Source organism: Phodopus roborovskii, unplaced genomic scaffold, assembly GCF_943737965.1.
Source record: "Phodopus roborovskii unplaced genomic scaffold, PHOROB, whole genome shotgun sequence".
Classification (NCBI taxonomy): Eukaryota; Metazoa; Chordata; class Mammalia; order Rodentia; family Cricetidae; genus Phodopus; species Phodopus roborovskii.
The window spans coordinates 6,153,703-6,180,219 of record NW_026126598.1 but is presented as its reverse complement, the minus strand read 5'-3'; the positions used below and the strand labels follow the sequence as shown (position 1 = coordinate 6,180,219).

The following is a 26,517-nucleotide window of genomic DNA, read 5'->3' as shown; positions in this document are numbered from 1 at the left end:
CTGCATGCTGGTGTGTGTGTGAACACATGGCCACCTGCTGGTGAGGCTGTTTGGGGAACCTTTGGGAGATGGGACCGAGTCACTACAGGGGTGACAATTGGAAATTACACAGAGCCAAACTTCCTGTCATGGACCCTGTTTCCTGATACTGGCCTGCCTAAGCAAGGTCCTCGTGTATGCAGTGATGAGCTGCCTCCATGCCAACCCCCACCCCTCTGACAGACTGTATTAAACCGTGAGACCAAATAAATCTCCCCTCCCTTGGATTGCTTGCTGAGAGGATTCGGTCACACAGATGAGAAAGGTGACTGACATAGCCTAGCAGTGTCGCTTCCACTTTGATCTCAGAGTCCTTCAAAGCCTGGGGAGGGAGGGGTAAGATGTGCCTGAGAATCCGGACAGGCGTGTCCAACCTTGCGACACTGTGAAACAATGCTGTCATCTACAAAGGTCGCATATACAACTGTGTTATTTTTTTTTTTTTTAAATCACACCCCTTCCCAAACAATACAACCTTTTAACTAAGGTGTTGGCTGGCTGTGTCTATAGCTATGCAAGCCGGGCATGCCAAAGATAGAACAGATGCAAGTGGGGCATGCCAGAGTTAGAACAATATCCTAGAAGCTGAGGACTTCTAGAACATTCTGAGGCCATAGTAACCTGGAAACATCTGAACTGAAGCCTGTAACTCAGTATTGGGTGGGAGATTGTTCTGCAGTGAATCTGGACATCACCAGAGATTGTATGGTAAAGCAAAAATATAATCTCTTTTGTGGCTGAACCTAACACTCAATATCCTTGGGCCTCAATTTCCTTATCTATAAAATGGGGATAATAAGTCACCTTGGGAAGAGATTTAAGGACAGAGAACGTCAAGAATATTGCTCATGCCCAATTCATGCTGACTCTCCCTTTAAAACATCCGTTTGTTTATTGATTCCACATGTGGGGTGGACGTGTGTGTGTGTGCGCGCGCGTGCGTGCGCATGCGTGAATGTGTGAACAACAACCTTGGGTGTTTTTCCTCAGGTGCCACCCACCTTCTTGGTGAGACAGGAACTTGCCATTTAGTCTAGACTGAGCCATCTCTCCCTAGTCCTAGAACTCATGCCGAGTTGTTGAACATTCCTCCGTGCGCTGGTTATTGTGTTTATGTCATGGTATACACAGACTTGGATGTCACACAGGCTGGGTGTGGTGTCTTTAGAAAGAAGCAGGGCCTCCAGTGTCAAGCAGCAAAGGCCAATGGCATTTGACAAGTAGCAGATGGGATTGGAACCCATAGTTTGCTCTGCCTTGCACATTGAAAACCACTGCAAACACTCTCCCTGACCCCCTGCTTGGTTAGTTAACAGGTGTCAAACACTTGGAGTAGCTGGCAGGAGCATGAGCTAGGACCTGATGCATTTTCTTGAGACTGCCTTAAGGCCTGTCACTGGCAATATTATGTTTGCATTGCATTCTATTGCATCAAATGAGTATTATTTATTCTTAGTGTATATTCCTTTCTTTTTGAGTCCTGGGTATTGAACCTAGAACCTCATGTATGTTGTGGAAGTGCACTACCACTGAGCTACAGTTCCACCCCTTTTTCTTTTATTCTTTTCCTTGTTATTGTTTTGAAGACAATGTCTTGCTATGTAGCCCAGGATACCCTTCAGCTTGCAGCAACTGAGGCCAGAGGCTATCTCAGCTTCCCAGACTGTCTGGGATTTAGTCATGAGGTACCACGGCATGTTTATTTATTTACTAATATTTATTTTGTTTATTTATGTGTTTGTTTGTGCATACCATATGGTTTGGGTTCCCAAGGAGGCCAGAAGAAGGCACCAGATCCCCTAGAGCTGGAGTTAAAGGAAGTTGTGCACCACTCAGTGTGGGTGCTGGGAACTGAACTTAGGTCCTTTACAAGGGCAGCTTTAGTCTTAACCACTGAGCCATATCCCCAGCCCTTTACTTTCTCTGTAATTACTAAACTTTGAACTCACTATGTCTCTTGGTCTGGGAACTTAGGATCTCTGAGAAAATCTAAACCCTGAACCTCAGTTTCCCTTTCTGTAAAAGTGTAAGGATGAAAAAATACAGCCTAACTCTCTAATGACCCCAGGAAGCTAGAAGTTTAAAAATACTAAATACCTTAAATTCCAGACCCTGCCCTCAGCCAGTAAATAGGCGAAAGGTTATACTCCTTGCCTCTTACCTGACTTTGTAAACTGCTTGTGAAACCACCGCCCCAGTGACCTAAACTAACTGCCATTTGTCACCCCACCTAGGAGCCAACACAAATGCAGACCTCCAGGGCTATAGAAAACTGATTGGTCTATAACGCACAGGTTTGGATGGTTTAAATTGATTGGTCCGCACCTCACAGGCTCTGGATGCTATGAGATGATTGGTTTACGATGCATGGGCTTTGTTGTAACCCTATAAAAGCTATCTCAATTCTGCTCTCAAGGTTCTCAGTCCTCTACCCCTGTGTGGCGAATGACTGTGGACCCCAATGCACTTGGAATTAAAAGTCCTCATGCTTTTGCAGCAAGACTGCTTCTCGTGAGTGATTTGGGGGACCGCCTTTCCTGAGTCAGGGCGTGAGGGTCCATGCTCTGTGGGTCTTTCAAAAGGAGCTAGCAATAGGAGTTCTAGGCACTAAAAGAGTTAATTCAGAAACTGGAGACATGGTTCATGCCATTAAGTGCTTGTCACACAAGCATGAGGACCTGGACTGAATCACCAGAACCTATGTAAAAAGCTGGGCCTGGTGGCACCTGAACTCCAGGTTTGCATGCCTGAACTCCCCGTGCTTAGGGAGGCAGAGGAAGGCAGATCTCTGTGAGTTTTGAAGCCAGCCTGGTCTCCAGAGGGAGTTTCAGCACAGCCAGGGCTACACAGAGAAACCTTATCTCAAAAAACCAAAATAAATAAATGAGCTGTCCCAACTGAAAGCTATGCCCCACCACAAATTGCTAGAGAACACCAGCCTGCCTGATTGTCTCTCCTGGGACCAGAGGAAATGCCTGCTTGTTTATTCTCCCAATCCCAGCAACTTCCAGCGTGGACCTGATGCACCCCAGATGCTCTCAGACCTCTTCTGTGCTTCTTTCCTCCTGAATGCTGCTGGGCTCCCCCTTCCGGAGCCCGGAGCCGCTTAGTATTCCGCATGACTCCCTGCAGTCTTCCCTGTGCTGGATGCCATCCCCCACTCAGCTGGAGACACCGCATCTCACTCCTAATCTCTTCTTGCTGACTTTTCCCTCTCCCTTCCCATCTTCTCTTCCCCTTTTCTCCCTTCTTATCCTGTCCCGTTCTCCTCCCTTTCTTACCCTCCCCTTCCTTCTCTGGACCACTGAACCTGAGCCCCACACATCTTAAGCACACTCCCTGCTACCTGGCTCCCTCCTTGATTGTAATAACCTGGTTCCTAATATCTGTTTATTGTTGATCTAGCTGCACAGCTCATGTGTCAAAAATAACACACTTCTAAAGTTGTGTGACCATCGCCGCTGTTGAACCCAGAAACCTTTTCCATTGCCTGAAGAAGAAATCCAGCACTCATTAACATCATTTAACATTCTCCTCTGTCCCCAGCCCCCAGCAACCACTGACCTTCCTAGTCCTATGGATTTGTCTGCTTCACATGTTGTCACATGGATAAAATTGCAGGATGTGGGACTCTTATGTCTCCTTCTATTCACTTTACACAATGGAGGTATGTTTGTGTTGTGGGTTGCATCAGCATTTCTTCAAATTCTTAGACAGGGTCTCATGTAACCCAGGTTGGCCTTGTACTCACTATGCAGCCAAGGGTGACCTGGAACTTGTGATACTCATGAGGTCTGGCATTATAGGCAGGTACCTCTATGCTTGGCATCATCTCATTTCTTTCTACTGATTAATAATATGACATAATACATTTTGTTTATAAGTTCATTACTTAATGGCATTTGGATGGTTTTCATTTCTTGTCTATTATGAACATTTGTGTACATGGGTTTCTTGTATGTGTGCAGATGTACGTGTGTGTGAATGCTTTCCGTTTGAGGGCACACGCACACATGTGTTCGCATGCACATGGAAGCTCCAAGTTAACATTGCTCTCTTGGGAAGTACTTTATTGATAGAACCATCTCCACAACCCTCATATACATATTTTGGGGTAGTCATGCCTCCTGAGTTTCCTTGGCTACACACTTAGGAGTCCAACAGCTGTTTTATATATTAATCTTATGCTTATCTCAGAGGAGTTGACTCTGTCAGAGATCACCCTATTATAGATTATTTTTTATGTCCTCCTCACTATATTTCAAGTATTCTTTTTAGTAATTGACACAGCAGCTGAGAAACTGGGGTGCTGGAGGCTGACCAGAGCTTTTATTTTCTTATCTCCACCCCTAACCTTGTTAATCAACCCTATAAACCAACAGACCCTGCCTGCTGGGTTTGCAAGGGTTTGCTTTAGTGACAGACTGTCTTTGCACTTCTTATTTTAACACCAATTCACACAGCTCCACTTGGCAAATGACAGGATTGGCTCTGGGATTCTCCTCTTGAAGAGAATAGTCGGAATAGACTTTGACACTGGCAAGCTGGGTGACCACAGCTCTAATGAGTTTGTGATCCGTTTGCTTCGGTGTGGATGTTGGCAACTGGGGTGCTTGTCTGCAATGCTGATGGCTTGGGAGTGAGGTGAGCTCATTCATGGTCCTGCTATAGATCTTCCACACTAGCATTTCCGGTAGGAACTCTGAGGTTGAGGAATGGGTAAATGAAACAGGTGAAACCAACTCCAGCTCTTGAGGTTCTCCGGATAAGCCAGGGCCACCCAGTTTGGAAGCTATAATTGCTTTCCCATCCTTTAGGTCAGAGACTTCATGGGTCTCCTGTGGTTTGAGGATAAGATGTCCCTCACAGACTCATGTGTTTGAACACATGAGCCCCGGCAGGTGGTGGGGAGATTTCAATCATGGGGAGATTGTGGAACCTTGAGGAGGTAGAGCCTCAGTGGAGGAAGTGGGTACTGGTAGGAGGGGACTTGAGGCTTTAAAACCACACCCACTTCCTGTCCACACTCCTCCTCTTGGTCTAGCAAGATGTGAGGTGTCTCAGACACAGGCTCCTACTAACATGGAGCCCATCATGTCTTCCCCACTGCACCGAACCATGCCTCTTCAAACTGTGAGATAAAACAAGCCCTTCTCCACCACGCTGTTTCTTCTCAAGTGTTTGATCATAGCACTGAGCAAAGTATTAGTGAGTCTATGAAACTGGCTCTTGACACGGCCTAAAATGGAACAGACTAAAGGGTATTTTTTCTTTTAAGAAAATCATTTTTATTTGTGCACCCGTGTATATGCACGTATGTGCAGGGTGTCAGATCCCCTGGAGCTGGAGTTACAAGTGGTTTGTGCCAAACTCAAGAGTGCTATGTGACCTTAACCACTGAGTCATATCTCTCACTCTTCTTTCTCCAGTAAGGATTTAGTGTGTGTGTGCCTTTGCACACAGAGGCCAGAGGAGGGTGTCTGATCCCTCAGAGTTGGAGTTGCAAGGTGTGCATATAAAGTTCAACGTGTTGCTTTGGTCATGGGATCTAAACTCCAGTCCTCATGATTCTGCGACAAGCTCTCTTACCCACTGAGCTATCACTCCAGCCCAGGAAGAGAATGTAGAACTATACCTTGATGATATTAGGTAGCATCACCAGGTGAGACCTGCAGGCAGTTGTAGAGGATGGAGCGGTAGGAACTGGAATGAGGTTGGTGTTTTACGATGCTTTTGTGGACAGCAACCTCTACTTGTATAATTAGAAGCTGGTTCACTTTATACCACAAAACCTTACTCTCCTTCCCTTGCTTTTTTGTACTTCACACAGCTGTGCCTTGATTCTGAGGGTCCCACCCTGGGCTCCTGATGTACAAGTCAGGCATGGTGTTGACCTTCCAAGTGTCCTTCCCTTCCTTTTGATGATACTATGCACTTTCTGATTCTGGGATCTGTGCTGCTCCATGTAGTGAGACTCTCAACCCAAGACTTTACCTTCTACCCCGTCCCAAGCCAGAAAGACCAAGAATGGTACACACAGCTCTTGGTTTGTCTGGGGTGGACATGGGAGCCACACAGGTTTGAGAAGGGGCCCTTTTGGGGATGAGGATGAGTCCTGGGAGTGGGGGCCTTGTTACCTTCTGAGCTTGGCTTAGAACGAAGCCAACAGAGAGGAAGAAGATGATAGAGTAATAGTAAAGGAGAAGACAAGAGACAGGGAAGGGGAAATGAAGATGAAAGAGGAGGAGGGAGAAAAGAGGGGAAAAGAAGATGAATAACGAGGAGAGGAAAGATAAGGAAGAGGAGGAGTAGGAGGGGAGGAAAAGGAGAGGAGGAAGAGGAATTGTTTTGCATACCCATCAAAAACAGTTCTCTGAGTCTTCGGTATCTTAGAATCTCAACTGGTCCTAGAAGGATTTTCTACAGGTTTGTTGTAGGAAACCTAGTGGGTCCCCAAACAGAATAAACTGAAGCCCTGGGTCTATTTTCAAATGTTGCCTTCTACCTTTCCACAGGCTACCAGCCTTGTATCCACATGTACCTCCTCCTTAAGCCAAAGACTTGGGTTTTATTTCAGGAAAACCACAGGGCAGGCCAGCTGGAAGCAGATGGCATGGGTGACATCATGTGCCCTTTTCATTTGGATGGGCCCAAAGTACCCATAATGAATCCCCAGGTGACCAGACAGCTTGCGTCATCTTGGTGAGCACTTGATGACCTGACAGGAACCTTGTGACTTCAGAAGGGATGACTGCCCTGGTGACCTTGGATGTGACCACAGAATTCTCCCTGACTAGCCGCTGTGCCCTGACATGTTTGTATCTAAGTATAACTACCATTGAAAAAAACAAAACAAACAAACAAACAAAAAACCTCAAAAAGCAAAAACAAAACTTTGAGTTGAATAGACGAGAAAAAATAAATAAATAAAACTCAGACCAAATGACATGAGGACCACACAGCATATTACATTTCTTACTAGTGTCACTGTGCTGGCTAATATTACTTATCAACTTGACTGGACCTCCAGTGACCCAGCCGGCAAACCTCTGGGCAGCCCTGTGAGAGATGATCTTGATTAGGTTAAGGTGGGAGGAACACTAAAAGTGGGCAGCACCATTCCCTGGGCCTGGAGTGCATAGAGGGGCAAGCTAGGTGAGCAGGGGGGCTCATTGCTCCCTGCTTCTGTTGTCTGGACTTCCTCAGCATGGTGGACTGTAGCCCGGAACAGAGTCCAGCAAACCCTTCCTCCCTTATGTCATTTTGGTGACAATATTTTATCACAGCGGCAGGAAAATTAACCATGAAAGTGGCCAAGTGCCTGACAGAAATCAAGGAATAAAGGTGAATGCGGGCTCATGGCTCTGGGGATTTCAGTCCACAGTCTCTTGGTCCCATGTGCTTGGGACAAACATCACGGTGAAAGAAGAAATAGAAGAGGAGGGCCATCCACGTCATAGCTGACTAGCAAGCCCGGAGTGAGGCAGGAAGTGACCAGAGGACCCAACCCCAGTGACATACCCCTTCAGGTCACCTCATTTCAGGTATGACGTCCCAGCCCATAAACTCTCCAGAACTCCCAAAATAGCATCACCATCTTGGGACCAGTGTTAACATTGTAAATCTAAGCCAGGTGGTGGTGGCGCAAGCCTGGTCTACAAAGCAAGTTCCAGGACAGCCAAGATTACACAGAGAAACTCTGTCTCAAAACAAAACAAAATGATGATGATGATAATATCGTGAGCCTATGTGACATTCATATTCGAGTCATATCACAGGACAGAGATGTATCCGAGGACTCCAGAGCTCTTCCTTGCTTGACATTTGCTCCTCTTTAATCAGATGGAAATTCAGCAGGCGCAAAGACCTGAGTTCAGCCATCTCTTTTCCAGAAACTACTTATTTCTCCACGTCCTACTTTCATCTCTGTTGCTGTGACAGATGCTTGCAAGAAAAAGCAATTTAGGGAAGAAAGGGTTTGTTTTGGCTCACAATCCCACATTACAGGCCATCATTGCGAGGAAGTTGAGGCAGGGACTTGAAGCATCATATCCACAGTTGAGAGCAGAGAAAGAAAACCCATGGATTCTTGCTTGCTTATTCTCAGCTAGCTTTCTCTGTTCAAGGAACGATGCTGCCCACAGCAGCTGGGTCTTCTCCTATCAGTTGGCTTAATTAAGACAATCCCCGGACAGACAACCTGACCTAGGCAAGCCCACACTGAGGATCTTCTCTCACCGGGCATTGAAGAGATGTCACAGCAGTTTAAGAACATGTACTTCGCTTAAGAATTACAGTTTGGTTTCCAGCACCCACATCAAGCATCTCCCTCTAACTCTTCTGGCCTCATAAAGAGCTATACTTAGGCACTCAGATACACACATATTTGGAGATAAAAATAAAATATAAAAAAAGCTAACCATCACACCCAGGTGGTGACTTTCCTTTTACGCCCCTCTCCTGTGCCCATCGTCAGAGTATCTAGGGAAATTCTGAAGGGCGGGACTCCAATTAGAGAAAGCAGTGCGTGTGGAACGTGTCTTGAGAGGATCACACAGCCGTGCAGTTCTTTTCTACTTGACTTCCAGATACGGTATGATTTCACCGGCAGTGAGACGGAAAATGGAAAAGGATAATGGAATGCTACTTCATAGGGAGATTTTGAAATGGCTCCAGCAAAGGACCTATAGTGACAAACGGAGAAACCAGGGGACTGGGCAGGTGGCTTAGAGAGAAAAGTGCATGCTTAGCAAGCATGGAGACCCCAATTAAGATCCCCTAAGACCCATCTAGAAAGCCAAGCACGCCGGCACACATCTGTCATCCCAGTGCCCAGGAGAGACACAGCAGGATCTCTGGGGCTTGCTTGGCAGCCAGGGTAGCTGAATGGATGAACTTCAGTTTTAGCAAGAGGCTCAGACTCAAAAAAAAATAAGGTGAGTAGTCACATGATGTCAATATCTAACCTACACACACACACACACACACACGGGCATGTACAACTCCCCTCCACAGGACACCCTCCCACACACACACACAGAGACAGAAAGAGCAACATCCAGCAGATGAAGGTCATTACTTAATTACTGTTGCCTTTAGATGAGGGGCTTTGCCTCGCTGAACTCTTCAGGTACCTCATCTATCACCATGAGGGTGAAGTGACTCCTATCTCAGAACTGTGCTGAGGCTCCAATCCAACCTGCAACCAGGTATCCAGCAATTGGTAGGCATGTGGAAGTTCCCATCCATCCACTTCCTCCCAGGGCAGGTTCCTCTCCCTGGCCCCCTGTAATGCAGCAACTGAGGTGACCCAGTACTGTTCTCATTAGCTATAACAGTTTGACCACTGTGGGTCTTGTCTTGTTGGGTGTTCACAGACCAGAGAGCAAGGGCTGGAGACATGGCTCAACAATTAACAACACTTGCTGCTCCAGCAGAGGGCCCAAGTTCGGTTCCCAACACAGCTCACAACCACCTGTAACTTTAGCTCCATGGGACCCAGTTTTGATGGCCTCTTCTGGCCTCCATAGGCACCTGAACACAGATAGCACACACACACACACACACACACTTTCAAAAAAAGAAAGGAAACAAACTGAGCCTGGTAGTACAAACATTAATACCAGCTGCTAGGGAGGGGGAGGCAGGCAGATCTCAAGTTCAAGGCAGCCCTGAACTAGAGTGAACATCCTGCCACCCGGGGAGCTTAACAAGACCCTATCTCAAAAAGTAAATGGACGGGTCAGACAGATGCTTCAGCAGGCCAAGGCGCTTGCCATCAAGGCTGACAACCTGGGTTTCACCCCTGAGTCTCAACTGGTGGAAGGGACTGTGCTAACTCCCACAAGTTGTCCCCCCAGCTCCATGTGTGCACCATGGCGTATGTGTCACCCGCCCATCCCCCACCCAGCCACAGCAATAAATAAATTCACTTTAAACAAAGGAAAAGGAGGGCTGAGACTGCGTAGCTTAGTGGTAAAGCGCTTTCCTAGCACGCACAGGACCTCAGGTTCACCTCCAACCTCAGTACTGCAAAGAATAATACTGATTAATTAATTAACCTCCACGAAGTCTCACTAAGTATGTAAAAGAAAAAAAATCTGCTAATGGCTAACTATTATATTTAATGCAATTACAACATATCAATTTTCCTCTATTCATTACAACAGCTGTTTTCTTCGCATTAATTTTTTTAGTTGAGTGTGTGTCTGTGTGTGCTCACGTGAGTGCACGTGCGTGTGCTCATGTGTGATGTGAGGTGCCCTCAGAGTCCACAGGAGCTGGAGACACAGGTGGTTGGGATGCCCCTGATGTGGGTGCTGGGACCCAAACTTGGGGCCTTTGCAAGAACTGTAGGGCTCTTAGCCACTGAGCCACCCCTCCAGCCCTACAAACAGTTGATTTTCAAAGCTTGGAAGAGGGACAGAATTGTTTAGCTTCCCAGGAAGTCTGGAGTGACTAAGGGAAAAGCTTTTTCCCCTCATATTTTTTTTTCCATGAGGCCAAGAAAAGTGGATCCTTCCTGTGTCTCTCCTCGGAGTTCAGATGACTCGCTCCTTCCGTTAGCCCTTTGGTTAGGTTGCTGAAAGGGCTCTATCCCTGAGTTCTTTCTGGTCAATGCATCTGAGGAGCCCAGAGCTTATCCTTTCCCAGGGATTCTGTGAAGCAGCTGTAATTATCCTGACATATGCAGATGAGGGGACACAGACAAGTTACACAGCTCGCCCAAGGTCATTCAATTAGCCAATGAACTTGGTCCAAGCCTTCTGACAGATTCAGCAGGCTCCTTCCATCATCCCAGAGGCAGCTAGCCTCCAATGAGCAAAGGCAAACAGCCACAGAGCCAGCCCCAGACTCAGAATGATCCCAGGAAAGACAAGTTCCATATAAAATCTTCTGGAAGTTTTAGCCCCATATGTCGGTGTGTGCCATATTCCCAGAACTCTAGAGATTGAGGCAGGAGGATCTTGAGTTCAAAGAAATTTAAGTATAGGCTAGGCCAAATATGAAGACCATGTCTCATAAAGATGCCAAAATAGCACCAGCAGCAGCAACAAAATCTAACAAAAAGGAGGAGGAGAAGGAGGAAGAGGAGCAGAACAAGAAAGGTGGAGGGGAGGAGGGGAAAAGGAGGAGGAGAAGAAAAGAAGGAGGAGGAAGAGGAGAAGGAGATGGAAAGAGGGGGCTAGGGCAATGGCTCTCTGTCGGCTTCAGGTGCCTCCTGTATAAGCACGAGGTCCTGTCCTGAGTTTTGATCCCTAGCTCTCTAGGTCTGTAACTCCCTAGAGTCACAGCTCTCTAGGTCTGTAACTCCCTAGAGTCACAGCTCTCTAGGTCTGTAACTCCCAGCACTGGGAAGCAGAAAGATGTGGGTTCTGGGAACTCACTGGTCAGCCAACCCCACCAAAAACTGTGATCTCTAGGTTCAGTGAGAGGCCCTGTCTCACAAAATGAGAACTCATAGAGGGAGATGCCTGGCATGGACATCTGGTTTCCACAGGAACAGGCATTTGTATTCCATCCCCATGCACCTGCACACACAGGGGTACATGGACCCAACCTCTGCACACAAAAGAAAAACGAAAGGAGGAGGAAGTGATAACAAAAACATAAGGTGGAATTAAACCACCATGTCATCCCTAAGCTGACCTATTATCTTGGCCCTGAGTTTTTAAGCTCTGGGACAAGTCTGCTTCTTGTCCTGAAGACTGTAACTATAGGGCATGTGGAGGCCCTGGGGAAGTCACTGAGGCAGAGGCACCCACCTCCTTCAAACTCCGTCTGGCAGTTCCCCGAGGTCTCGTTCAAACTCTCCTCCTCATTGATGATGATGTTCTCAATGTCCTTCATCGTTAGGTGATCCCGGAAGGCGTGGTACAGGATGTGTTTCAGCTCTTCCAGGGTGACTCTCTGCATGTCAAACTGTGGAGACAAAGAACAGGAAGAGGGCTGTGAAAACAGGGGTGCAAACTCAGCTGGGGTGCTTGTCAGTCAGCATGCTGGAAAGCTCCCTAAGAAAATGAGTTTCAGGGTACCAGATGAGCAGTTTTCCATCCTGCTCAGCTCCGACCATATGTGTGGTCTTATTGGGGATGAACTAAGTGAAATATAGCCTCCTTGATTTAGGAGACAAAAAGTAAAAGCTGCTTTCTAGTTGGATTGATCACCAACCAGCCATCTGCTGTCAACCCTCCTTGTACTAGATACTATAGTATGGGGCCATACTTTAGACAGTGCATATGTTTCTAACATTCTATCATCTTCCAAGAAACCGGTCATTCCCATCTTGTGTTTCCACTTTGGACAATGCATATGTTTCAATTTTTTTTTCATCATTTCCGAAGGAACCAGCAGTTCCGATTTTGCTTTGAAGTGTGAACTTATACATGTCTGTTAAGGTCTGAATGTAGTTTCCCTCCCAACCATCCCTCCAACAGAGTTACTGTGTTGGGAGCCTTGTGCTCAGTTATGATGCTGGGGTAGGGAGAAACTTTAAAAGTGGGACATGGAGCTAGAAAGATTGCCCTATGGTTAAACACTTTCTGTCAGTCCAAAGGACCTGAGTTTGGTTCCTCACATCTATGACTCCATCCCAAGGGGATCAGACTCCCTTTTATGATCTCTGAGAGCACATGCATACACATGGTGCACACACACATATATTTAGGACCACATATGCACACACATAATTTTTTTTTTTAAAGAGATGGGACCTGGTGGATGGTTAGGTCACTGGAGATGTTGCTACAAATGGTGCCTCAGTTTCAAGATAGGTCTTAGTTTCTTTTCCGTTTGTGTGTGTGTGTGTGTGTGTGTGTGTGTGTGTGTGTGTGCGTGCGCGCTTGCATGTGCATGGATTCACACGTGAGTTTATGTATATGTGTGCACATGCATATATACGTGGGTTCACATGCATGCGGAGTCCTGATGTTGATGCCTGCATCATTCTCCATTACTTTTCCATCTAATTCATTGGAGCAGCATCTCTTAATCAAACTCAGATTCCACATCTCCAAGTAAGAATTACAGGAGTTTCACCATCGCCACTGAGCAGTTCCCTGCATCCTAAGGCTCTGAACTCTGGCCATCATGTCTGCATGGCAAGTGCTTTAATCACTGAGCCATTTCCCCGGCCCCACAAGTATAACTTGTAAAATCCCGACCCCAGCGTCACTTTTTGACTTCCGGTCTTGCCATGTGATCTCACCTGCATGTATTCCTGTATTCCTGCCATTGTGGTGGTATCTACCCTAAGACCTTCATTAGGGGCAAGTGAGAGGCAGTACCATGCTTCTTCTGCCTTTCCAAAACCAGGGCCTGTATCAGTGTCTCTTCTGCAGAAGGGATTTTACCACAGTGATGGAAGATGGCATAATACAGTAGATTCACTAATTTTTCTCAGGGCCATGACAAAACACCTGACCAAGCAAGGTAAGGAAGCACTGATTTATTTGAGCTCACAGTTCAAAATGAAACAGTCCACCACAGCGGGGAAGGCATGGCAACAGGAACTTGAGGCAGCCAGTCATATTGCATCAGGGATCGGAGAGATGGATGGTGGTGCTCAGCTCGCTTTCTACTTAGTATTCAGCCTAGGACCTCAGCCCATGGGATGTAAGGTGGATTTACCTCCATCAGTTAACCAAATTGGAAGCTTCCTCACAGACATGCTCCAGAGGCTTGTGTCCTGTGTGATTCTAGATCCTATCGAACTGACAGTCAAGATCAATTAACCATCGCACCAAGGGGGAGCACGGAAATCCATGATTGAAACAAGTCCACACAACACTGAAAGCCAAGTTCTACACTTTTTTTCTCTCCTTCCTGTCTTTTCAAGCATCTGAGAAGTAGGCACCCAGTTCTAGGAAACTGACTTGAGTTACTGAAACTTGTTGTAGAAACGGTGATGACTGTAGTTGAAAGCCCCGCATGAGTCACAGCAGTAGATGGGCATTCAGATTTTGGATGTGTTTTGTGCATTGTAGTTTAGTGACTGAGAATTAATTTGACACAGAGCCAGGTACCATGTTCCTTCACTTTGGGTAAATAAGGAGAATGTAACCCATGTGCAGGAACGAGGCACAAAGAATGTAGAGAATAATTCTGATGCAAAAGTGGGGATCCTGTCCTAGTTAGGCTTAACTATCTACTTGACACAGCCTGAAGTACTCAAGAGAGCATGTCAATGGAAGGATGGTCCTGATCAGATGAGCTCAGGGTACATCTGTGGGGGATCGCCTTGACTGTTAACTGATTGTGTGTGTGTGTGTGTGCGCGCACACACACACACAGGCCACCGTGGGTGGTACCATTACATGGATAGGTGGCCCTGGGCTGTATAAGAAAGTTAGTTGAGAATGAAATCTTCTATTTGTTCCTGCCCTGACTCCTCAATGATTGACGGAGACCTGGAAGAATAAGCCACATAACCCCTTTCCTACCCAAGTTGCTTTGGATCAGAGTGTTTTATGAGGGCAACATAGTAAAGTTAGAATAGATTAGATCTTTTGCCATGGTCAGAGATGAATAGTGTTGACATCAAATGGATTCTTTGGGGGGACGGGATGAGTCACTACATCTTAGAAGGCCAGTGTAAGTGGCGGAGTGCCTAGAAAAAATTATACCACTGTAAGAGCTTTCTGCCATTTAGAAGCCAGGCAAAAGGACTGGCTAGGGGCTAGAAAAAGGAAAATAAAGCTTTCCTGCCTCCACTGTTTTGCTTTTGAGTCTTATAATCATTAGAATATACTGTGACAAGCTGGACAGTGGTGGTACACACCTTTAACCCCAGCACTGGGGAGGCAGAGGCAGGTGGATCTCTGTGACTTTCAGGAGAGCCGGGGCTACAGAGAGAAACCCTGTCTAGAAAAACAAAACAAAACAAAATATACTGTGGCTTGTAGATCAAATTTCCTCCAGTGGCAATGGGTAGAAGGTTAGGTCCCTAGCTGCTGGTGATGTTGAAAACAGACTGGATCACAAAGGTGCTGATTTCATCATCCATTAATGAATCCATAGCCGAATGGGCTATTAGGGGGTGGGTCCTGCTTGGTAGGTCACTGGGAGAGTGTCTCTTAAGACCTGAGACTCTTCTCTGTGTGTCCTTGTCTTTCTGTTTTTTCTTTTCTTTCAGAATCTGTGCTCCCCCCTCTCCTTCCCTTCTTCCTGCCCCCACCCATCCCCTTTCTCTCCTCCCAACTCCATCTCTGTTTCTTGTTCTCTCTGTGTGTCTGTGTTTACCTTTCTCTCTATCTCTGACTCTGTCTCTCTCTGTCTCTGTCTCTCTATTTCTCTTCTGATGAGTGATTTTTCACCTACCACCCTCCTCCAACTTTACCTAAAATATTGACAGACCCAGGGGACCATGGACTGAAACATCTTCAGCCTCAAGCTCAGATAGGCCCTCCTCTTAACAACAGTGCCTCTTGACACATGACTGTCTAACATAGGGTACTAACACCAAAACAAACCTAGCCGAGCAGCTTATGTCATCTCTATTGTCAGGATACCACCATCTCTTAAAGCTTTGAAAGACATCACTATAAAACAGGAACATGGCACCAACAGGTATTTCTCCCATGATGACCCATCAATTCAGCTTACATATTTTCTTGAGGTACTGTTAGGACTTTATACAATTCATTTCTGAGAACGATCCACAAGCTTCTCATTATTTTTGGCATGTAATTATGCACAGTGGACCCACATTTTAAAATTTCTCTCAAGACTGACTGTACCACAGTGGCTGTGGATGGGCATACTTAGCATCCACAGAGCCCTGGGTTCTGTCTCAGCACTACATAAATCATGGCTGGTGGCCTGTGCCCATAACACCAGCACTGGGGAGGTGGAGGAAAGAGGATCAGAAGATCAAGGTGGTTCTTGGCTGCAGAGCAACTTTGAAGTTGATCTTGACAACATGAGACCTTCTTCTGAAAAAAAAAATCACTCATGCCCCATCTTTCATAATTTTATGTTTCTCTTTTCTACTTTTGATGTAATTGTGTTCTATTTAGTAGATAGTAGAGAATGTATCCCTTACATATGCATTCTTTGGACATCTAAGACATTTTCTATTATAGTACAATCTCTATGAAGCTAATTTATACTGGTTTATTTATCTTTACTGATTACATTTTGTAGCCATAAAATTTTGATCTTTCCTTCCAACACCATTGCTTTTATTTACATGATTTGTCAAAAATGGTGAGTAATATTTTATAGCCTGTGAAAAGAAATGTTTGCCCATTAATCATTCTTATAGTCAATACTGTTTTTAGTGGGTTTGTCCTTAGAAAGTACTTGAAGTGCAAGTATGATGACCTGAATTCAATCCCCAAAACTTTTGTTAAAAAATGAACATGATGGTTAATTTTAATTTTCAACTTCACACTAACTAGAGAGACACTTATAACTGAGGAATTGTTGGGCTAGAGAGATGGCTCAGCCGTTAAAGGCTAGGCTCACAACCAAAAACATAACTGAGGAATTGTCTAGATCACGTTGGCCTATGGGTATGTCTGTGGGGGTTATCTTGATTGTTGACTGTTATGGGAGGACCCAGCCCACTGTGGGTGGCACTATTCCCTAGGCAAGGGGTCTTGAACTGTATAAGAGAGGAGAAAGCAAGCATCCATGCTTTTATTTCTCTGTGCTGTAGACTGTGGACACGATATGACTACTTGCTTCACATTTTTGACACCGTGGCTTCCTCTAAATGATGGATTAGAACCTGGAATCTGAGCTAAAATAGACCCTCTTCCCCATAAATTGCTTTCTGTCAGATTATTTTATCACAGAAAAAAAAAAACAATGAAATGGAACAGTTGAACAGAGTGGTACATGAAATGCCAGCACTGGTGAGGAGGTGAGTAGAGACAAAAGGATATCTAGGACTTGCTAGCCAGCTACACTGCTGGGTGAGCTTCGGGCCAATGAGAAACCCTGTCTCAAAAATGATGTTCTTGAGGAAGGACAGGAGAGGTGGTCTTCTGACCTCCACATGCACACACAAGAAAGCAAGAAGGAAGGAAGGAAAAATGAGAAAGAAAAGGAAAGAAAAGAAAAGAGAGAGAGCGTGCAAAATAAAACTCCAAAACAATAACAAAAACCAAGCAAACCAGTCAATCCATCCAGCTTGGTCTGTCAATCATTTAGCCAGGAATCCATCCTCAAGGAAAGCTGATTCACCTGAAGCCATGTTAAGGAGATGAGACAAATAATTATCTCCCTAGTGAGACAGTATCCTAGAGTCTTTCCCTGACACAGTTGCTCTCAGAGCATCCTGTAGCACTGTGGCTGGCATTACACTTGGTTGTGAGCCACCTAACATGGGTGCTGGAGAACAAACTCAGGTCCTCTGTAAGAGCTGCAGGTGCTCTTAACCTCTGAGCCAGCTCTCTAGCCTCCCCCCCATCTCCTCTCTCTTTTACTTTCAGATAATGACCAAAGCTTGCTCACGCTTTCCCACACACCCTCAGCTCTCATTCTTTGTCTCTGACTTAGAGAGAGGTGACAAGTTAAATTTTGGGTGTGTTCCCTGAAGCTCCCTGAATGATAGTCCCAGCATAACAACTAGGGGATGGAGTGTAGACATGACAGGCTAATGATATGGATTTGGAAATCATTTGTGTTAGGCTGACAATAAAAGTCACCCAAAGGATGACAACCCCAGAGAAGAATGCATAGAGCATTTAGATACCTAGAGAAGCATTCAGAGGTCATCAAAGACAGCAGGTGCACAGCCGCCACCCCAGAATGTCCAGGACAAGCCTTTGATCAACACAAAATATCTAAATGTTTCTTGAAATGTCTCAGGCTTTTTGTAAAAGTCTACCCTGACATTTGTATAGACATGCTGTTTTCTTTCTGTGTGATTATGTTACAACCAAGCTAGCCTGCTTGATAAGTCCCAGGCAGTGGCAGAAAAGTAGATGGGACTTGAATGATACCTAAGGTTGTCCCTCTCTTGGTTCCTAACCTCCTCTTGTGTTTTCTACCCATGGATCTAGAAAGGAGAGCAGAGTGCATGTAAAATAAATTTGTTTTGGCTGTGGCTGCAGCTCAGTTAGAAGAGTGCTTGCCTAGCATGCATGGGATCCTTGGTTCGATCCCTAGTACCACATACACCAGGTCTGTAATCCCAGGCCTGGGATTACATAGTGAGTCTGAGCAAGCCTGGGTTACGTGGGACCTTATCTATTTAAGATACAGGGTTCAAATTATTCCAGCTGGATGTAATCTGAAGCTGCCTGCCTGCAGTCTAGTTTCCATAGTACCAGAAAGTATTATGCAAATTTCTAAGGGAGGGAAACAGTTAAAAGTCCTATCCAGCTGTGACACCTATGAACCACAACAATGACCAGCATGGCACTATATCCAGGAAGGCACAATAGTGGCACTCATATGATGGTGGTAACCAACAGTCACCTAAGTGGGTTTAGGACCCACTCAATAGGAGAGGAATTATGCTTGCTACTGGAAGCATAGTCAAGTACCCAGAAAAGAACCTACTGCTGCCAATTTGCTAGGCTAGTAGAGTTTCTAGGTATATTCTAAATTCTATCCTTACACCCACAGATGAGTGTGGCTGTCACCCCTCATCAAAAAAGACTTTTTATAGCAAATGGAGACCATCACAGATTCCACAACTGGACACACTGCAGAGATCAATGGGTCATGGGACCCCAGTCCCAAAGCATGTATCTGCAGCACAGCTCCTCCTCCTAGGGCTTAAAGAACATCTTGGTAAAGGGGAATGAAATACTGTTAAGAGCCAGAATACGAGGAAGTCTGCTGTGTGTCTTTCTCTCTGCATAAATAAGTCCAGAACAGTAACAATATCAAAAGATATGCTAATGTGAAAGCTGGGAAATTGTTCAGGGTCTCGCCCCTGAAAAAAAAAAAAAAAAAAAAAAAAAAAAAACTACAGGCAACCAATACTTGCCTAGAGAGGAAAAATGAACCTCTGCCAGGGATGAACTGCCTGACTGGTTATCCAATATGGAGTGATCAGCTCTGAAAGCATATACACACATGTACATGGTTTCATATACGTGTGTGTGTGTGTGTGTGTATGTACATATATGTGACCCAGCAGTAGGATTTATATATTTGTCCATGTATAATGTGTATGTAACAATAAAAGAGAAAGAGGCTATCAATCTGACAGCATGGTGCGTAGGGGTGGGGTGGGGGAAAACAGGAGAGGCTGGAGGAAAAAAACGGAAGTGAGGAACTGATATAATTTTATTTTAATTTAAAATGTAAACTAAATATGTTGAAAAATTAGACTTACATTCTCTGCTTTCCAATAGTGGAAATGCATGCATGCTTGTCTCTATTTTGGTATTTTATTTCCTGCTTGCCAGATTTTCCAACCCTTCTATTTCCCTTTTTCTTTCGTACACAGTGTCTATGGCTGGCTTTGTTTTGATTAAACTAGGAGACCTCTTCCCGGTTATCAGATAGATGGCTTAACTGGCAATTTCTTAAGATCAAATTCAGGAAAATGGAATTGCTTCTTTCTCCTCCCCATGTGAGATGAGAAGTTACACTCCGTTCACTTCCAGACTTCTTCCTTATTGCACTGCAGACATTGGGTTTAATTGGGGATTTGCTATGACACATTAGGGCACTCCTGGTGGTTGGGCATGGAGGTGCATACCTTTAATCCCAGCATTCAGGAGGCTGAGGCCAAGGCAAGTGGATCACTATGAATTCGAAGCTAGCCTGATCTACATAGCTAGTTCTAGGTCAGCCTGATCTACATAACAAATTCCAGAACAGCCAGGACTACATAGTACCACCCTGTCACAAAATAACACTTCCCTCCCCAAAACAAACTCTTGTATGTTTTTGCAGAAAATTCTGATTATTCTGCACTAAATTTGGTGATGCAATGTATAACCATGGGCTGCTACCTCAAGATATGGAATGGATTTCACTTCTCACTTCCATTTGTCCATGCACCTCTGGGTGCATGCATAGCTATCATGATATCATCTGCTAGAGGACTTCTAAAAACAGCTGCCGATGAAGCAGTGCATGCTACCTCTTCCAAGAGCTCTCATAATTATTTTACAGTTTTCATTACTTCTACTAATTGTGTGAGTTAGTTAGTGTGTTTGTGTGCATGCATGCACATGTGCCAGGGCACACATGTGGAGGTCAGAACACAACCAGGAGGAACTGGTTCTCTCTTTGTAGCACACGGGTCCTGGATATGGAACTCAGGTCACCAGATTCAATGGCATGTGCCTTTAGACCCTGAGCCATTTTTCTGCTCCAAGATATATTTTTCACAGTACCTTTAAAAAATAAGATGGGTTTTTGTAAAAAAAACAAAAAACAAAAAAAATACATGGGTGTATTGTATGTCAATGTATCATGTGTGTGCAATGCCTGGAAATACCAAAAGAGAGTGTCAGGTCCCCTGAGACTGGACTTACAGACAGCTCTGAGCCACTATATGTATTCTGGGATCAAGCCTGGGTCTTCTGGGAGAGCAACCTTAAGGCATCTCTCCATCCCCTACAATACCTTTCTTCTTCCATTCTCCTATGAGAATGGTTTAGCATATGAAACTTTGGTTTAACACAACATCCTGGACTTCCCCTCCTTGATACCTGAGCTGGGGGTGTGGGTACAGTTGAGTTAGTACAGTGGACATACTTGTGCACACACCCCCACATACAAACACAAGATACACACTCAAAGAAAGCTGAGCTGATTTTTCTAGTTCCTTCTGTTTGGGGTTGGGTGTTAACCCAAATTTTCTTCTTTCAATATCCTTCATCCGTTTTCCAGCACCAGTAGGGATATTTCTCTGCCCTTGAGTTTTAAAGACACACACAGTTTCTGTGCCATATTTAGACATATGTTTCTGTATTAGTCTTGGCTTCAGTTGAGCCAGGGTTTTTCAATTTTATACCAGCATCGTGTTCTGCCTCCTGTGTGCCTCCTCACAACCATTTCGACAACTGCTTCCCCTTTGTTCTAGTTTGATTTTTCCCTGGAACACAAATTAGTCTTAATTAGTTATCTGCCCTGTGCTTCCACACATTTCATCTCTTCCCAAATCATTTTCATGTCTGTGTTTTAAATTGTACATTTATTCTTTGTTCTTTTTTCACTGCATAGATCATTCAGCATTTTATAACTTTTTATTTTTATTTATGCATGTGTGTGTGTGTGACACTGAGTGTGTGTGTGTGTGTGTGTGTGTGTGTGTGTGTGATCACATGCTCAGGTGCCTCCAGAGTCCATAATAAAACATTGGATCTCTTGGAGTCTCTTGGAGCAGAAGTTACAGGTGGTTGATTGTGCCCCCCCACTGTGTGTGTGTGTGTGTGTGTGTGTGTGTGTGTGTGTGTGTGTGTGCAGAACCCATGCAGACCAGAAGAGGGCATCAGAGTCCCAGGAGCTGGGTACAGGTAACCATGTGCTTCCCTGATGTGGGTGCTAAGGATTTATCTCAGGTTCTCTGACAGAGCTGTGAGTGGCCTTTACCACAGAGCCATCTCTTGAGTCCCTCATTCTGCTTTTCATTGGCTGAGTCAAAGACCAGTTCTGTGCTTTTATTTTGGTTCTGTGCATTCTCTGGTAATTCTAATCTGTTTCTTTCTTGCCCCAAAATGTCATCATTTGCTGTCTTATTTTTATGTTTTTCTCTCATATAAATATGTGGTAGACTCACGCGCGCGCACGTGTGTGTGTGTGTGTGTGTGTGTGTGTGTGTGTGAGAGAGAGAGAGAGAGAGAGAGGGAGGATGCACATGCCCACAGGCCAGGGAAGGACATCTCTTATTGTCCTCTATCACTTTCTACCTTTTTCTCTCAAGGCGGGGGTTTTTCACTGAACCTGGAGCTAGGCTGGCAAACCCCAGTGATCCTCCTGTCTGTCTCCACAATAGTGCTAAGGTTATAGGTACACATGGCCATGCCCAGCTTTTTATATGGGTGTTGGGGGCTTGAACTCGGGTCCTCATGCTTTCAGAGCAAGTGCTTTTATCTGCTGAGCCCTTTCCCTTGCCCTCTGTCCTTTTCCCCTGATAAATTACAAGCAGCTTTTTATGCATCATCTTTTCAGATTAAAGTATGAAGAGATGTCGTAAGGGTACCTTCTGTGATTTCTCCCTTGATTCAATTTTATTTTTCTTTTTTATTAATATAGTTTGAACATTTTATTTATTTATTCATTATTTGTATAAGTATGGGTGTTTTGCCTGCATATATGTCTGTGTACCACATGACATGCAGTGTTCAAAGAAGCCAGAAGAGGGTGCAATATCCCTTAGGATTGGAGTTATAGATGGGTGTGAGCTGCCATGTGAGTGCTTGGAAATGAACCCAGGTCCTCTGGGAGAGCAGGCAATGCTCTGAGCCATCTCTCCAGCCTTCTTGATTTGATTTTCAAAGGCAAGTAATTTTTTTTCTCTAGGACATAAGTGAGGTAGGGGTGTGTGTGTGTGTGTGTGTGTGTGTGTGTGTGTGTGTGTGTGTGCGCGTGCGCGCGCGCGCAGGTGCATATATGTGTGCATGTCTATGGAGACCAGAAAACAACCTTGTTTAATAACTAACAGGTTTTGCTCACTCTAGAAGTCCAGGCTATCCTCAAACTCTTGGTTTTTTCTCTTTCCTCGGTCTCTCTGGTGCTAGGATTACAGGCCAGGCTCAATCATCGTGTCTAGTTTGCAAGTTAGTTTTGTCTATTTCTGTGTCAGCCTCTTCTGGTTAGTGAAAAGCCCTTGGAAGGCAAGCACCACCTCTAATTCAATGGCTACACCCAAGTACGTGGATGCATCATACATTTGTTGAACGGATATATGTTAGCCTCCCATGTTGTCTTCCTCCCTTTTCTACCTATATTTCCTTCCCCTGCAAATCCATCAAGAGGCCAGGAAAAGTTTTCTCTGCAAGAAGACTCACAGTTGAGACTCACAGTGGAGAAAAGAAATTGAACTCCTGTTCTCACTGTGATAGGAGCCTCAGGGGGCCCTAGCTGCAGTGAAGTCCTGAATTCTGAACAAGATGAAAGCCAGGCCACTAAAAGGACAAAGCCTGAGGCTCCCTGCTGGCTGCCCCTGAGGTCTTCCCCCTCCCTGACTCCCACAGAGACCAGCACTGCGGGGGACCACATCTTCCCTGACCAGCTTTTAGGTTAATCTGACACTGCTTCTAACTTTCGCTGGTGTGGAACTCACTTCCTGGTGCCAATTTAATTCACCTTGAGGGAGGTGCAGAGAGGGACCAAATAAGATCTAGAATATTCTATAACCCTTATTCTTCCCTCTGTCTGGTTTAAAAGGTTCTATTCTACTGTTGTATAATCATTTCCTGAAATTGGAACACTTCCTTCAGGAAGAGACACTCATGAGATTCTGGAAGTAAGCAAATTTCACATGCTGGGGGAGGCTGGATTCTAGATGACAGCTCCTCACAGTTGTGTATGCAGGGGGAGAAGACTCTGGCCATCACAGCTGGCCTGGAGGAGGCACTCTGACCCTGTCCAGCTGCCTGCAAATCCTGTAGAGAGACCTCCAGGGTGATGTTACCCAAGCTGGGTGGGCTTTTTAGTGATGTTGCTGCTTTTGAGTATTCCATGTTCCCGCGAGTCACCCTCACACATACTGCTGAAGTAACCCCAGTGAGCTCATCAGTTCCCCAAGTCGGACTCGGGTGGCATCATTACTTTGGTCCATCACGGACTCCCTGTCAGAGGTGAGCAGACACCTTTGTTTTTATGTCTCCTCATGAAAAAAGCTTCACCTACAACATCTAACTGCCGAGAGAGAGAGCTGCCCAGAAGATAAATATGACAGAGCATCTCCTCTTGGAAGCAGGGCTCTTTTCAACCCACAGTAGTAACCTGTAGTCTGGGCATACTCATAGTGCCCAAGGCAGCCATGTCCCACCTGCTTGGCTGAGCCATCTCATAGCTTTACCCTGACACAACAAAAAAAAGGACAGATGGTTTTGTTTGTCTGTCTGTCTTTTGTTTTTCAAGTGTACTCTAAGCACCAGTGAGGTCATTTGACCCTCAGCCTGCAGTCTCCCCTTCCTCCTTGGATGAACACTATCAGCAGTGCAGACATCTCTGCTCCAAGTCGACACTACTGGTAATGGTGCTTTTCAGCCAGAAGTGCAGGAAGCCCCAGCATATTCCGAGGAGCTTCCAGAAGGTTCCCTAGCTCCAGGATTTCCCCAACATGCAGCATTAAGCAACAAGCCTGAAGTGAAAGTATTGTGAAATCTCTCCGAATTTATAACTCTTAACAGCTGAGAGAAGCAAATGTCGGAAAGGAGGGTTTGCTTTAGCTCACAGTTCAAGGGCACAGTCCATCATGGTGGGGAAGGCGCGGCAGTACGATTTGGAGATAGCATGGGCTCGAACTCAGGAAACAGAGTAGAGGGACATGGGATTGGGCTATAAAACCTCAAGTACCCAACCCCAGTGACTCATTTCCTCCAGTGAAGCACTCGCTACCTTCTAAACGTTACGCAGATAAAAATTAATTTAAGTTAAACAGTACCACCAAGTGTTAAAACATGTAAGCCGGTGTGGGGGACATTTGAAATTCAAGCCAAAACACTCCTTTACCACTAAGAACGAAGAGACAGGTTCATATGAAGCCTATAGCCTGAACTGTTCAGTCAGACGGATGGGATGAGGGAACTGAGGGTTGGATCTTGAGAATAATTAGAGCTGGTGCATGGGTCCATCTGGACTCAGGTATGTCTGTGATGGCTAACACTGCCGACTTGATGGGAACTAGAACCACCTAAAAGACTCTCCTCCAGGGGTGTCTGTGAATTCACTTAACGGAGGATGGAAGCCCCACCCCGAATGAGGACAGCACTGTCCTGTGGGCTGAGGTCACAGACTGAAGGAAAAGGAGAAAGGGCACCAGCATCCCTCTCTCTCTCTGCTTCCTGACTCTGGATGCCATTTATGGTGGTGGATGCTGCCTGACCAGCCTCCTAATGATCCCGCTACCATGTCTTCCCTGCCATCCTCGAACTGTGAGCCACAATTAATTAACCCGTCCTGCTTTCAGCTGCTTTTGTGCAGTGATGAGAGAAGAATACAGCACCTCCTCTTCCTCACCTGGTGTGAGGGTACAAGGATAGAAGGATGGGGGCTTGTTGTATTCTTTGACCCTGCTGGGTATCAGTTCAGGTGAGCTGAAGGGGATTCAGTGGCTTGGCCTCTGCCAATTCCCCCAGCATCCCAGCAGGTGGTAACAGCTCCCAGAAAGTTGAAGACTCTCAACCAGACCCAAACAAAGATTGAGCATCTATTGACTGGCAGAGTCTGGAAGAAATTTTCCACCAGCTATGAGGCCCAGAGAGCAGACACATAATTCAGAACCTTGGGCTGACATTGAAGTTTTGCCCTCGGAACACCATTTGAGGGAGAGTAATCGGGGAGGCTCTGCTGTTCTCATCAGCCCCCTGCTGAGGACCACCCAGGGCTGACTCCTGCAGGGGTGCAGTCTGAGCTCCTCTGAGCCAATAGTAACACTTCCAAGCCACAAGAGAGCCCTAGAAGACACACTGCACGACTCCCTCCCCTCCCAGGGAAGTGGGAGTTGACCTGAGTTCCCACCTTGACTTTTGTTTGCTTTCCTGAAATGCCACCTTTGTTCCCAGGCCCTAGGGGTTCAGATTTCTTTGGGTGAGTGTGGGAGGGGGTGCCTATGCGCATATGTGTGCCTGCAGGTCTCAGTCATTGTCCACTTCATCCATTTTCTTTCAAATGGGGCCTCTGGGTGAACCTGCAGCTCACCAGTTTGGCTAGACTGGCTGGAGAGCAAGCCTGGGGATCTTCCTTGTCTTCCCAGTCCCCAGCAACACCAGGGTTACACACAAGCACCAGCCAGCATGGTCTTGCACTGTGTTAAAAGTGAAGACAGCTAGCCAAGAGCAAGCAAAAAAAAAAAAAAAAAAAAAAAAAAAAAAAAAAAAACTAAGCAAACAGGAAGAATGGATGCCTTGAGTTTGGACTTGACTGTGTGACTGTGGACCTGACTTGGCTAGTAGCCTGAGTTCCTGCCTTGATTCACCCAATCAAGGGCTGACTCTTGGAAGTCAGGATTAATATTAATCCTTTCCTCCCTTAAGCTGCTTTTTCTCAGGGTGCTTTTATCACAGCAACAGAATGAAACCTGAAGGCACAGAGAGCTAGCTATGATAAACATGTTAATAATCCTGACACTTTGGCAGCTGAGGCAGGAGGACGACCAGGATTTTAAAGCTAGCCCAGGTTTATAGTGAGATCCAGGCTAACCCAGTCAACATATCAGTGCCCTGTTTCAATTTCAATGAATCAACATCTACAAGAAGACATGCATTTATTATACATACGTGTGTGTGTGTGTGTGTGTGTATGCAAATAAATAGTGGACCATTGCATTGATATATAAGAGACTTAAAGAGCTAAAGACTTTGTCATGGGGACAGTAAGTAAGAGCCGCCT

General features: G+C 45.5%; 1 protein-coding gene across 3 annotated transcripts in view; it reads right to left on the bottom strand.

Annotated features, from left to right (window-relative positions):
* Caln1 (calneuron 1) overlaps positions 1-26,517 on the bottom strand; it is a 439,729-nt gene that overhangs the window by 3,606 nt on the left and 409,606 nt on the right. For all 3 annotated transcript variants that reach the window (XM_051204808.1, XM_051204809.1, XM_051204810.1), the window contains one exon: positions 11,805-11,961. In XM_051204808.1, coding sequence (XP_051060765.1) covers positions 11,805-11,961 — 157 coding nt within the window. The remainder of the gene's footprint in view (positions 1-11,804; positions 11,962-26,517) is intronic.